The sequence below is a fragment of the Manduca sexta genome, chromosome 14 (assembly GCF_014839805.1).
Source record: "Manduca sexta isolate Smith_Timp_Sample1 chromosome 14, JHU_Msex_v1.0, whole genome shotgun sequence".
Lineage (NCBI taxonomy): Eukaryota > Metazoa > Arthropoda > Insecta > Lepidoptera > Sphingidae > Manduca > Manduca sexta.
Window position 1 is genome coordinate 2,092,757 of NC_051128.1, and position 14,804 is coordinate 2,107,560.

The 14,804-nt window shown below is 38.2% G+C and overlaps 2 protein-coding genes across 2 annotated transcripts in view; both read left to right on the forward strand.

Moving 5' to 3' along the window:
- The window catches only part of LOC115442816 (5-hydroxytryptamine receptor), an 85,966-nt gene that overhangs the window by 19,026 nt on the left and 52,136 nt on the right, over window positions 1-14,804 (forward strand). The gene's annotated exons all lie outside the window — the stretch shown is intronic.
- LOC119189287 lies at window positions 4,875-6,422 on the forward strand. Its single transcript, XM_037438471.1, has 3 exons — window positions 4,875-5,709; window positions 5,759-6,216; window positions 6,393-6,422. Exons 1-3 carry the CDS (start codon window positions 4,875-4,877, stop codon window positions 6,420-6,422), a joined length of 1,323 nt encoding a protein of 440 aa, XP_037294368.1.

The following is a 14,804-nucleotide window of genomic DNA, read 5'->3' on the forward strand; positions in this document are numbered from 1 at the left end:
TGGCATCAGTATCGATCCCTAATCACCCCCTGATAGTTATTTTGGAAATATATTTCACGTACAGAATTGACCTCTCTATAGATTTATTATAAGTATAGATATAGATAGATCTTCTGCCAGCCCGAGCTAGTTCCTTTGTTTACTTTATAATCTATCATTATTTTTTTTTTATTTTAAATATAAATTGTCTTCGGTTTATATAAGCTACTTTATTTAATTAACAATTAAATATTCTCACGTACCTTAACTTATCATAAGTGCAACTGTGTTCGCCTACGTGATGAATAAAGCATTTTTTTTTAATTTTCACATCTGTATTTCAATTGGCTATTTGACAATGTAAATATAATCGCATAGTATAAACTCCTTCAAGATTATATTTAATAAAACTCGAAACGCGACTGTTTAAGGTTACTATGACAAATATATAAAATTAAGATCGAACGACATCGATGATCCAATCGAACGAATGACTTCGTACTGTATGGCATTATGAGACTTAACATCTTATGTCAAGGTGACGAAAGCAGTGGAGTGCCACGCAATTTGTAATTCAAAGTTACTGTGCTACTATGGACGGTCGAACCGCTTACCAACAGGCGAAAAGCATGCTCGTCACGTGCAACTGCAAAAAAACACAGGCAAAACAAATAAATCACTTAACACAACCAAAAACTAATAAAGAAATACTTGCGAACAATGACTGGAAAATGTTGAAGCATTAGTACAGTGGATGTTCGCATATAGTTTGCGTTATTGATTTATTGAACTTACTTGGTAGTCTACTCTCGGCGGGTGAGGTTATTAAAACCATTTGAAAGGAAATCTACGCTGTTTTATTCAAAATCATTAGCTGTTAAAGACAAACAGAAACCACTTATCAAGTATTATTTTTTATTTTTCTGCCACGGCTAATTGACTGCACAGCACTATGGTAAGCGTGATGCCGTTCAAAGTATTGAATGGCAACAAATAACTATCTCATGCCATTCGACACTCATTGTAAGCGCGATGCAGTCCAGATAAAACATAGAATAGCAACACTAAGGTATTTCATGCAATTCGACACTCATGCTGAGCTACTAAGATGCTTCTTCACGCTACGTCAGAAGGACCTAGGATTATATGAAGTAAGAAACACGCGTCTGCGCAAACTATTCCAAAGCATGATGGTGCGGCAAAGAAAATTGGCGAACCTTTGGGCCGTGATAGTTTTAACCATCATAAACTAACATTAACTTTTAAAAAACGGCGATAGCGTAGTTGTTTGCGGAACGAACTGCCGAGACAAATGTCCGCAGATTCGAAACCCAAGGGCACACACCTCTGACTTTTCTAAATATTATGTGTGTATTCTTTGTGAATTATATTAATATAACTATCGTGAGGAAACCTGCATAACTGAGAAGTTCTCTATATAGATTTCGAGGGTGTGTGAAGTCTACCAATTTGCACTAGGCCAGCGTGGTGGACTAATGCCTAATCCCTCTCAGTAGTAGAGGAGGCCCGTGCCCAACAGTGGGACAGTATAATATAATACAGGGCTAATATTATTTATTTATAACTTTTAAAGTAGAGTAGTTCAATCAATAGGTAATATTAATAATAGGTATATATTTATGAAATATCTTTTGTTCGCAGCTCTGCCAGTGTGTTTTTTCCGGTATAAAAATCCCGCTTTATGTTAGCCAGAAATAAAATTCATATATTTTATTTAGATCTCTAGCAATACATCGGTGAAACTGCATACAATTCCATGGAGTAGTTTTTGCGTGATACGCGTACAAACATACAAATAAACATTGTTAAAACTGTTGTTTTGACTTCTATTGCGCTAATAAAGATCATCTATATATTTTTTTCTTCAATCTAGTACGGACATCGGCCAGTTACAATTTTATTATATCTAAAAATTACAAAACTACTTAGATTTTTCATACTTGAACATTTTGATTCTGTGGGTCATTAGTCGGGCATTCGATGTCATTCGTGAGATAATTACATACTCTGAACGTAATTATGGACTAGCATGGCGTATAAAACTTAGTGAGCGTCTTGCTTTTGTGTATTAGTTTTAAAAAATACCGTGGCATGTAATAAATAAAACTATTGCTAAAAAATGAGTGGTATGTTGAAGTCAACAGGCCGGCATAATTGTGTTGACTAGCGAAGTGTAATAATCCCTCGTCAGTCGTGTCTGGACCCTACTCCACTTACCATCATGCACAGAAGGGTCAATTTACCGTGCCCGTCCAAAAAATAGATCCTAAGATTTAATCCTTAATTTGAAGTTTAAAAACCTCACCGCGTCCACACAATTTGTAACTCAGATCAAATATTAAACTGAGAATAAATCTGATTCAGAGGTGCGAGTTAACATTACGTCCGAGTAATATAAAATCGGATTGTGTGCCAAATGTACGCCATTCCGCGCCGATGTTACTTCGCGGAACACGCGCAAAGGACTGCCAATAACGACCACATTGGTTATTAGATACGCTGATCTCGATATCTCAGATTGCTTTATGTGATGTAACGTAATATTCAAAACCTTATTTAATAATGATTTCTTATGCTTACGCGTATGTTAGACATTGAAATATAACTATTCAAGACCTCATTCTACGTAGATCCGACCGTCAACAGCTAATAATTTAAAATTTTGTATAATAAAAAATGTAGATAGATATTGTAACTTTGACTTTTCGGATGACCAACACCTTGGTTCTTCGTGACAATAAAGGCTGTAAAGTCTTCGAAACGTCGGAAGAAAATTATAATATAAAAAAACCGCGATAAAATCCGTAAAAATAGGTTTATTTCAACCTTATGTAATTTTTTATTTAAGCCTATATGGTTATGTTATATCAGTCAAATGACGAGACGAGCATGTCGCTCGCCTGATGGTAAACGATACGACCGCCCATAAACAATAGAAACATCATACAGAATTTTGAATTACAAAGTCCTGCGAGGCACTCCACTGCGCTCGTCACTGAGACATAAGATGTTAAGTCTCATAATGCCCAGTAAGTAATTACGCTACAATGTCCTACAAACATAATACACGCACACTGCTGCTAGGCAATAGAGACAATACGATGGTACCATTGCTGAAGGATGGCATTATTTGATAGGGACCCTATACAACATAATATAGGTACCAATATGCATAAATGTCTGCAAATAGTTCTAATGATAATTATATTTTACATAAATTACGGAAGGGAAACAGAAATCGGGTTATTTAGACCCTTCTCCACAAGCAGCCTCTCGCAATCAAGAGACCTTCCAGTAAACCGATTTTTACTCTCTTCGCCTATAAATCTTGTATTAGAAAAGTAAATTGGATCATGTACCAAATGGCATGTCATTCCGTTGTTACTCCGCGGAATTTCATCGCTCATAGGGCTGTTCGTAACCCGTATATTGGTTAGTGGTTGGTGATCTTGATTCTGGAGATCGCATTATGTATTGGTGATAAGTATTCGAATTCCTTGCATATATGGTAACCAGTGTGATTAATATGGATTAAATTTATTACATTATAATTAATTACATAGTAACCAGAAACAAACCATATTGCCTATTGGTTATTGTATGTCCATTCTTACATACTTCTATACTGCCGTGTTAAGCTCAAAAACGGTATGGCAAAGAAAAAACAAAATCTTAATTTTTATATCGTCAGATAGCGTAAAGAAATATCGAACTGAACGTGAACTCACCTAAATAACGGTACCTTGTTCAGAACTTGTTCAAAAAAACCTTAAAAGAGTGTCTCCACCTCATTTTTACATAAAAATCTATAAAACTATATTTACAAAACTGTGATTATGTCGAAATAAGGTTTCCCTGACATACGGCTTCTGCGCCTATCACGACAGGATACTAATATTATAAAGAAACGTTTGTAGCTTTGTTTGTTGAGGCTAATCTCTGGACCCACTAAACCGATTTTGAAAATTCTTTCACTTATAGGAAGCTATGTTACTTATATGTACTAAAGGCTACTTTTTGTCCCGGTAAAATATTTAACGCGGGCGACGTCGCAGGCAAAAGCTTGTATATTATAAATGCGAAAGTAACACTGAAAAAATTACTCTTGCTACTTCATCGAAATAAAAAAAAATACATACGCAGCAATTGAGTTTAGAATTAAAAGGGCTGGTTTTACAGTAACACCATCCAGAAGTTGAAATTCTCAGGCATTATCTTTTGCACTCCGAGATCTCCGTTATTACGTATCAAGATAACCAGAAATCATTCTAGTTGGATTGTCCTTCAAACCGAAACAATGCTTGCACACTGCTTGGCTGTATTGGTTTGTTCCGTCGATTCACCGTCAATTCCTGTTCGCGGTTTAATGATAGACGCCCGAGGGATGCCAACACTCACACTGCTATACAAAACTTTCCCTGTTTGTGATCGCTTTAGGCACCTATATAAATATTTTACCCAACTTGAAATGTGTGTCTTCAACGTGTTAAATCCCGCCATGGTGTGAACCTAAGTGATTCAAAATCAATTTAATAGTTAGTACATGTCATATCTAAATTTACAAAAATGCAATGGTGCGCGAAATTAGGTATCAACTCGATTTAAAACAGTTGAAAAATCATAAAATTAGATGATGATTAAAAAGTGTGTAATGAAGTACGTTTATTAATAATTTTGCTCGCGGCTTCGCCCACATGAAGGAGTTTTCCGGGATAAAGGTCCCGCTAAATGTTTTTCTGGGGGAGAAAGTAGCCAACCTTCCCAGGGTCTTAAACTCTATACCAGCTCAAAGGCAGGCCAATGCGGCTCTGGCCTATGTGCGGGATTGGGGTGTCAGAAATAAGCTACGGTTCGCGCCACACAAGACCCAGGCTATGGTTATCACCAATAGACTTAAGTATGACACCCCGATCCTGCACATGGGCGGAGTCGACATTGGTCTGTCTAACGAGATCAAGCTGCTCGGCCTCCTAATAGACCGAAAACTGACCTTTAACGGCCACGTGACGCAGGCATGCGCAAAGGCCATAGGCCTGTATAAAGTGCTCGCGAGGTCGGCCAAGGTCCAGTGGGGATTGGGACCCGAGGTGATCAGGACGATCTACACGGCGGCGGTGGAGCCCGTGATCTTGTATGCCGCAAGCGCATGGGCTCCATCAAGCCGAAAGCTAGGTGTCAGGAAGCAGCTCGGAGCCATCCAGCGCAGTTTCGCGCAAAAGATGACGAAGGCCTACAGGACTGTCTCTCTCAACTCGGCCCTACTGCTTGCCGGAGTGCTGCCCCTTGACATCAGAGTGCGGGAAACCGCACTCCTATATGAGGTCAAGAGGGGGCACTCTAGCGAGGTAGTGGGTGACCGGGAGGTGGAGGCTCCTGTGGCCTTCGTCAACTTGGACCACCCGGCGGAGCGGATGGGCGGGAGCTTCCAATGCCTGACGGATGGAGCGGAACTGGCTCGGCACGTCGGTGAGGGTCTTAGTATCTTCACCGACGGAAGCAAGATTGATGGGAAAGTCGGAGCGGCGCTGTCCATATGGAACGGTGCCGCCGAGACGAGTACCAGAAAGTTGCGGCTCGAGCCATACTGCTCTGTCTACCAGGCGGAACTTCTCGCCCTCCGCAAAGCCGTGGAGGAGGCGCTCCGTAGCGGGCTTCCTGCGTGCGGCATCTTCAGCGACGCAAGGTCCGCTCTCGACGTCGTCACCAGAGGTGATTCCCTCCACCCCATAGCGTTTAAAATAAAAAAATCTACTAAAAGAAGCCGAAAAACGCACCCAGAAAATTAAGCTTTTCTGGGTGAAGGCACACGTGGGGTTGGAGGGAAACGAGAGGGCGGACGTACTCGCTAAGGACGCCGCACAACACCTGAAGACCCGTGCGCACTACGACAAATGTCCGGTTTCATTCGTCAAACGACAGATCCGAAAGGACTCGATTGACGAATGGAGCCGGAGATACGCGGACGGAGAGACGGCTTCGGTGACGAAGCTGTTCTTTCCGGACGCGGTCGAGGCGCACAGGGTCGTAAGGCGGATCGTCCTGGACGCCACACTGACGCAGGTGTTCACGGGGCACGGCGGGTTCTCCGAGTACTTGCATCGGTTCAAGTGCAAGGAGAGCCCGGCGTGCCAATGTGACCCTGACGTTCGGGAGACGGTCCCACATCTCCTGCTCGAGTGTCCCATCTTCGCAGTCAATAGATATGAGCTCGAGATGGCATTAGACATAAGTTTAAAAATAGATAATATAAATAGAATAATTAAAGATAGATATAAAATAGATAGGTTTTTAGAATATTGTAAACAAATAGTATATAAGGTCAATAATAGAAATAGGTAAATAATAAGAATTGCTAAATGTATATAATGATATATATATATATATAATTTTAGCAATTAAAACAAGCCTTAAATATAAGATGAATAGACTAAGAATATATATAAGAAAATACAAGTAGATAAATAGATTAAGAATATATGTAAGATAATAGCCGTACATAAATAGTTATGTATAAACTCAGAAAAAATGTAAAAAAAAAAAAAAAATAATAAATAAAAAAGAAAAAAAGCTAAAACTACCCCTTGTCCTGGATAGGGGGAACGAGGGAGGGACGTAGAGTCCCTCAAAAAAAAAAAAAAAAAAAAAAAAAACTCTATACCAAATTTCATAAAAATCCGTTCAAAAGATTTTGAGAAAATTGGAAACATACAGGCAGGCAAAAAAGGGGACTCCATTTTATAATATAGATAGTACCAATTAAAAATCAATATGACAAAGTATGAAATTAACGAAGAAAACGCATCAGTACTACTACTATAAATAAACTAGACATGACGTAACATAATTATTTTTTTAACTCATGATTTTACATTACTATAATTAACCACAGCGAGCTTATTTCAATGAATGAACTGTACGAGAACGTATATAGAACAGAACGCTCTCAAAGAAACTCTGACAGCTGTGTGGAAGCCCTAGTTGTCATCAAGCAAGCATCATTAAGTATGTAGGCACACGAAACCACTAATTAGGTGTGGAATTTGAACACGCCCGTCTCATAGATCAAGTACGTGTAGAACTGAAGCTGCAGATGTTTATACCTAATTATATAACAGCATAGTCACTGAATATTATGATCGAAATCTAGTACGTGTAAAGTGTGACATTTATTTTATAAACATATATTATACAGGCTTCAATATATTAAGAGTAGATTACTTTACGTCTACAAGAATAGGCTAAAACAAATTAATAGATTTTTGATTTGATGTGATGGACAATCTTAATAATTTTACATCTATATACAGAACAGACATATTGATAATCTTCATTATTTGGTCGGTGTGGTAGCGGTAACGTTAGCTAATTGCTGGTGGTATGATATATTTTATATGACCGATAGCGGCCACCGTACACAATGTGTTAAAACGCCATAGTGGCCCACGAAAGTGTGTTGCGTTCCGGGATCAGTCTGTGTATATCCGGCAACAGGCCGGCATAATTGTGCAGACTGTCGAGGGGTAATCATCCCTCGTCAAACATTCTATTGGACCCCACTCCACTTACCATCAGGTGCAGTGGGGTCATATTACCATATACGAATAAAAACAAAGTCTAATATCTATTATAAGACGTTACCATACTCCCATATTTGCCACAAATTAAAAAAATTATATCAACATTGGAATCATAATTACCTCAAACTCCACGTGAATAAGTTTAACAAAATCCTGGCCACTACGAAAATAACAAAATTAGTGTGACCACCACAATTCTGGGTAATCCGAAGGGACAGAGCATTATTTATAATCCCGTTAACATATCGTATTCGTCCCGAAACATTCCGACTTAAATCCAAAATAGTGACGGAGTGTTATTTAAAGTTGACTATTTAAGTTTCTTTTCCCAGATTCTCAGAAAAGTAGTTGTTAATATCCAAGAATTTATCTGCTTTCAACATTTCATCTAAATCTATTCAGCCGTTTTTTTACTCAAAGAAATGATAAGGCGAGCTTGCCGCTTGTTGGTAACCATCACTATCGCCTACAAGCAGCAACACCATATCTAACTTTTAATTCCAAACCCTGCATGATACTGCAAAGCGCTCATTACATTTTGACATTAACTGTTAAGACCCATCCTAATAATGACACTGGCTTCCAGTAGCGATGGGTTTATATAACTCTGTTCCTATCAGCTTCCCTTTTGTATTCATGTAAAATCTAATTACCATTAGAACGATTTGCAGACCGCATTTATGCATGTAACGTTACCAATTATACCTATATACTCTGATAACGTTACTATTGTCTTTCTTATTAGTCTGTGGTTATAATGTGAATGATTTACGCCCTCGCAGTTATAACTACCAACCAGCATCAGCATTGCTTTAAATTGTCACTTGCTCTGACGTACGTCCGAATGGCGCCTGTATAAATAAGCGTGCAACGCGAGTCGCCGCCTTTTTTAGCCATTATCTTTGGCCGTGGGATTACATATTGTCACACATATCGTTGTTCCCGCTGGGTGAGTGTGCCAATTTACTAACCGTGAACTATGTATTCTGGGCATCAGGGCTTGTGAGCTGTCACGAGTCGCTGGCGCGGAATGTAAGTCTAGCTTGCATTCCGACCTGGAAGAACCTGGAATCAGAATCCCCTGTTACATGTATATTAGTACCTATATTTTGTGTCGGGTTCCTTTTAGGAAAATGTCATTCTTCGCCACTGCTGGTTTGTTCTTCAAACCTGAACACAATAACGCAACAGAAACACTGTTCTTCCGCCTGAAGGCAGAAGTCGTAAATCTTTTGTTTTATAATTAGTCACTACTTCGTCAGTAATTAAGATCGTACCAAAACTGGTGCAAAAAAACGAAGCACATTTTGCTTCTATTCTTCGATTTTTTGCTGAGAATCGGGAATACTCTTCACAAAGTAAGTTTCAATCTCAGCTGTCGTTTTGTTTCAAAAAGTGATGGAAATATATAGCATCGCGCTTTGATGACATTTTCCTTGTAACAGGGCAGTACTTTTTATTTGTGACGTCTTTTAAACCAGTTTTAGCGAGCTTTTGAATCAGTAACTCAACGCCCGGTTTACGATAGGTCACTCTTAGTGAGAATCCGTCTGTATAGCCTGACCAAGTAAATAAAATACCTCGCCGTGTTGTGGTAAAATGTGGAACGAATTTCTAAATAACAACGTTAACTTTTTAAACGATAACACCAAAGTGGCCTCAACGCAGTTTTCTAATTTTCCTGAGCAGGACCTTAAATTTTTCTATTGTAGTATGTATGTAGTAGTAGTACGCGATCATGAAATATGAAATGTGAATTTATTGGAATACTTAAAGTAGACTGATAGAAAATTCCTAAAGCTTAATACTTATACATATTAGTTTGCATAAAAGATATAACAAATAGTTAAAAATTTATGCGTGGCGTTTACATTGATGTAAAACAAATTAAAACATAAAATCTTGCATTTATCCCCGGAGAAGTATGCAGAGATGTAACCAAGGCACCCAATTTTCGCCAAGTGTGCTCCGTCCCATGATGTTATAGGGGACGAGCCTATCACCATATCGTGCACAAATTCCAGACTTCGGGCTGATACTGAGCAGAGAAACCGAAATATCACTTTGCCCGACCCGGGATTCGAACCTATAGGACCTCAGAGTACTGCCGTACCGCGCATGCACTGCAACTATGCCACCGAGGCAGTCCTTGATGTAGTTACTCATGTAATCATTAATTTATTAAAAACTGGTGGAGCCGGCAGAAGCTATTCTGCTGCAGTATCGACAACAGCGACATCTATCGGGTCCAAAATTACCCTATGATTCAAGGTGGAACTAACTAAGTTTTCACAAAAATTTTCATCGAAATTGGTTAGATGATTTCATAGATCATCATAAAAAAAAATATCTCCCGAATTACCAACCACCCCCGTCTTTTCATTTTTCAAAATTATTCTTTGATCAAACCTTGTCCTAAAAATTAGGAACGGAAAAAAAAATAATCCATTCAAGTCGTCCTCGTGTCTTACATACTTGTGGAACTGATTTTATTTTTAAATAAATACTACTACATTTAAACATATTAACCACAACTTCGTCGCGACATAACGACTTTAACTCGAAACTCCGAACTCAAAACTCGACATATCGACTAAATCACAAGCTGTAATGTATTCCAGTCTAACATATTTACTCTATGAACACGCATTAAACGCAAATGCACTGGCAACCGATATGTAACTATTCCAATGACGTAACCGTTAATGTGTGAAACATGTGCATGTGGATTAATGAAGGTGGTTCTGTAGGATCAAAAAGTTTGTGTCGAAGGAATTTCTTTATTAAATTACTAGCTTTTGCTCGCGACTTCGTCCGCGTGCTGCTCCGCTCCTTTTGATCATAGCGTGATGATATAGCCTTCGCGATAAGTGGGCTATCACCACTAAATTATTTTTTCAGTTCGGACCAGTAGTTCCTGAGATTAGCACGTTCAAACAAACAAACTCTTCAGATTTATATAATAATAAAAAGTATCCTATGTCCGTCTCCTGGTTTTAAGTTACCTCCCCACCAATTTTCAGCCAAATCGGTTCAGCCGTTCTTGAGTTATAAATAGTGTAAGTTTCTTTTAAATAGATTTGTCATGGAAATTGAACATAATTCCATAAATATCCAGATACGCTGCGATCAATTACATAATGTGATGTTTTAAAACTGTGCTGGTAGTAGGATATATTTTATATCCGCCCGGACAGCGCCCACTGTATACAAGATGTTAAAACCCGTCATAGTGGTCTACATAAGTGTGTCGCGTTCAATCATCTCTCGTCAGGTGACATTCTATAAGACCCCACTACACTTACCATCAGGTGCACACAATTTCACACTTCTGTAAGTTGTAAAAACTTTTTGCTGATTGGAGGTCATCTAATATATTTTATATTTAACTGGATAACTACTTTATGCATTCCATAGACGTATTCTGATGCCAGCGGATGAACATACTTCCAGTAAGAAAGGCCGACATAATTCTGGCGACCGCCAAAGAACGTGACGTCTCTAAAAATAAGTTTAGTACTTACCTACAGTATTCGGATCCCTCTCTACGCTCGTGTCATTACCGTCTCATCCGACTATGAGAGTGAAGGAATGAACGCAGCGACCAAAATTCGACTTATTTTATTTATTTCTTATACATAATTTGCTGTGATCAAAAACCACACTTAATACCTAACTCATATAAACTATTATATAACACGTCTAAACTGAAAAATACGTTTTTTCTGCCTACGGAACCCTAACAAGTTTCGATTAAGCCACGATAGGTTTGCGAGTTCGGCCCGAAACGTCCGGAGACACGACCGCTTTGATTGGCTGCCAATTAAGGCCTCGACTTTATTCAGCGTGTTTGCACAGTAAGGCTTACTTTACACAAACCTGTATTAATTTATGATAAAGCATTATTTAATTATACGAAATCGATGTTTGCTTGCGGTTTCGCTCGTTTGGACCATATTTTTCGATTTGTTTGTCCGAGTGTATACATTTTGACAATTATCTGGAATATATTATTAACTAGTTGACCCGACAGACGTTGTCCCGTCTTAATTATGAATTTGCAGCACGCATTCTGTCAATCGCTGACAGTTATTTCAAACAATTGACAGTTATATAAAATTAATATTTTCGTTAAGTTTTCTTGAATTTATTAATTTTCCGCGCAATTTTTTTTATTTTTTTTTTTCATAAGACCTTCTTCTGTCAATAACAAACACAACAACAAAAAATTGTGAAATCGGTCCAGCCGTTCACGCGTGATGATGTGACCAAGGGATATCGGGATTCATTTTTATATATATAGATACAGGATATGGCTTATGTCTTATAATCAAAATTTATACATATGCGTTCAACTTCATAAATTTATATACAGCATCCTAAAAGCAAACTTTGATAACTTCATGAACGTGTACCTACTATTCTTTTTTATTTTCTTAAATTGAATGACCAAAGGCAAGTCGTAATCAAAAAGTAAATTTCAACAACAACTTTGTGGACTATATATTTTTTTATCGTGTGTACGGGAAAGTAACCTCACAGCATCTAATGGTAAGTGAAGATTCCCAAAACCTGTTGACTGCCTTAAGGTAAATATCCCAGGACGGTCGGCACAGTTATGCCGGCCCTTTACTTATTGGTAGCTCATAGGGGTTGCTGACACGCTCTAGCCCCAATTGTTGACAAGAACTAGCTAGACTAGAAGACTAACCACATAAGTTTTAAGAACGCCAACGCAGCAGGACGTGCACCAGCCACGGGTCGCTGATGCAGTACCTAGTGACCAGCATTGACATCATCAAATGCAAGCACCTCCGCCGTGGCCATTCGGTCCACAGACTCCTGAGGGTCTACTTCGAAAAACGAACGTTGAAATGTCGGTCCGAAACGAAGAAATAACGAACTCTGGATTTAACTTTACTACTAAATTACTTCGAATCCGTCACCTTTCTGTAACTTACCTTAGTTCTAGGATCAATTATCCGTATTTTTATTGGAGAAAGCAGTGGAACTTTATTCTCACAGATAGTTTTAAAAAGGGATGGTATAAGTTGTTGCAAATTCCATATCCGAAATATTGCGATGCACGGATCGGATCCGTCATCGGATCGGTAACACTTCGTAGTAATAAAATTTGCGATCCGTCATCCGAAACTACGGAATTCGTTTTTAAAGTAGACGCTCTGGTTCATTCGACCACTAGCCACATAAGTTTTAATTTATCATTTTATTTTAATTTAATTTGCATTTTTTTGCAACTTCGGGACGCGCTCGACATAATCGGCTTACTTTATTGTATATTATGAGAAAGGAGAAATATCAGTATTTACAACGTTACAAAAGATAACATAACATCTTATATAAAGCCTCACAACCCCAGTTATAACACTGACCTACATATATTCGTCACGCATGGCCGACCACGTCGACCGCAAAAATGCAATAACACTCACAATATTATAACCACTGATTGATTAAATTATATTAATAGCACCGACCACAAAGCCGCAAAACCACGCGGACCTGGCCCGTGTGCCCATAGTGTCATATTAAAAAGTAATAATCAGACTATTTTATTTGCAATTAATACTTAGTCTGGCCATAAATACTGTTACACTTAATTATAAAAAAATATTACATTTGAATTTCGAATCTGTCATTTTTATACGATTGTTCATTGTGTTTTCTCATTTTGGCGCCAATACATTGTAAAATATTTTGCGATATTAAAATGGTGTGGGGTGATAAAGAGAACCGAATCGCTGTGATAGCATTACACAAAGTAGGTATGGAGCCAAATGCAATTTTTAAAACTCTCCATACACTTGGTATTAGTAAAATGTTTGTGTACCGGGCTATTAATAGGTACAATGAGACCTCCTCTGTTTGTGACAGAAAAAGATCTGGCCGTCCACGTAGTGTTCGTACGAAAAAGGTGGTCAAAGCAGTAAGGGAAAGAATTCGAAGAAATCCTGTCCGAAAGCAAAAGATTTTATCTCGGGAAATGAAGATAGCACCTAGAACCATGTCGCGTATTTTAAAAGATGACTTAGGACTTGCAGCCTATAAGAGACGCACTGGCCATTTCTTAACTGATAATTTAAAGAAGAATAGGGTGGTAAAATCGAAACAACTACTGAAGCGGTACGCAAAGGGAGGTCACAGAAAAATTTTGTTTACGGATGAGAAAATTTTTACAATTGAGCAACATTTTAACAAACAAAATGACCGTATTTATGCTCAAAGCTCTAAGGAAGCTTCCCAATTAGTCGACAGAGTGCAACGTGGACATTATCCGACTTCAGTGATGGTTTGGTGGGGTGTTAGCTATGAAGGAGTGACTGAGCCATATTTTTGTGAAAAGGTATCAAAACATCGGCACAAGTGTATCAAGATACCATTCTTGAGAAGGTAGTTAAGCCCCTTAACATCACCATGTTCAATAACCAAGTATGGTCCTTCCAGCAAGACTCGGCGCCGGGTCATAAAGCTCGGTCCACGCAGTCTTGGTTGGAATCGAACGTTTCGGACTTCATCAGAGCTGAAGACTGGCCGTCGTCTAGTCCCGATCTTAATCCGCTGGATTATGATTTGTGGTCAGTTTTAGAGAGTACAGCTTGCTCTAAACGCCATGATAATTTGGAGTCCCTAAAACAATCTATACGATTGGCAGTGAAGAATTTTCCCATGGAAAGAGTGCGTGCTTCTATTGATAACTGGCCTCATCGTTTAAAGGACTGTATTGCAGCCAATGGAGACCACTTCGAATAAGCTTTTTATATTTTTAATTGTTTTATATTTATGTATTAAACTGACACACTGTAAAAGTAATAAATGTTATTTGCAGTTAACAATTTTCTTTTTTCTTTATTACAATATTTATGGCAAGACTAGGTATAGGTACAAACATAGTATAGGAATTATAGGCTAGGTTTTTAAATTATTCGATATTTTATTGTATATAAAGTTCCATGTATGACTTGGTTTTTTAAATAATGCTGTTTTATACATCGTCATGTATGTACTTAGTTATATAACTATTTGTATGTAATAAGTTTATGTACTGTGATCCCATGTTCGTATGTAATAAGATTTTGCACTGTAATCTCATGTATGGAATTATTCATTAATCATTAAACTGTGTCAGTGATTGTTATAGAGCTACCCTCATCTTTAGCAAACAAAATCAGCCTTATTGTCACGTAAAAAAATGTCGCCAGATTTTAC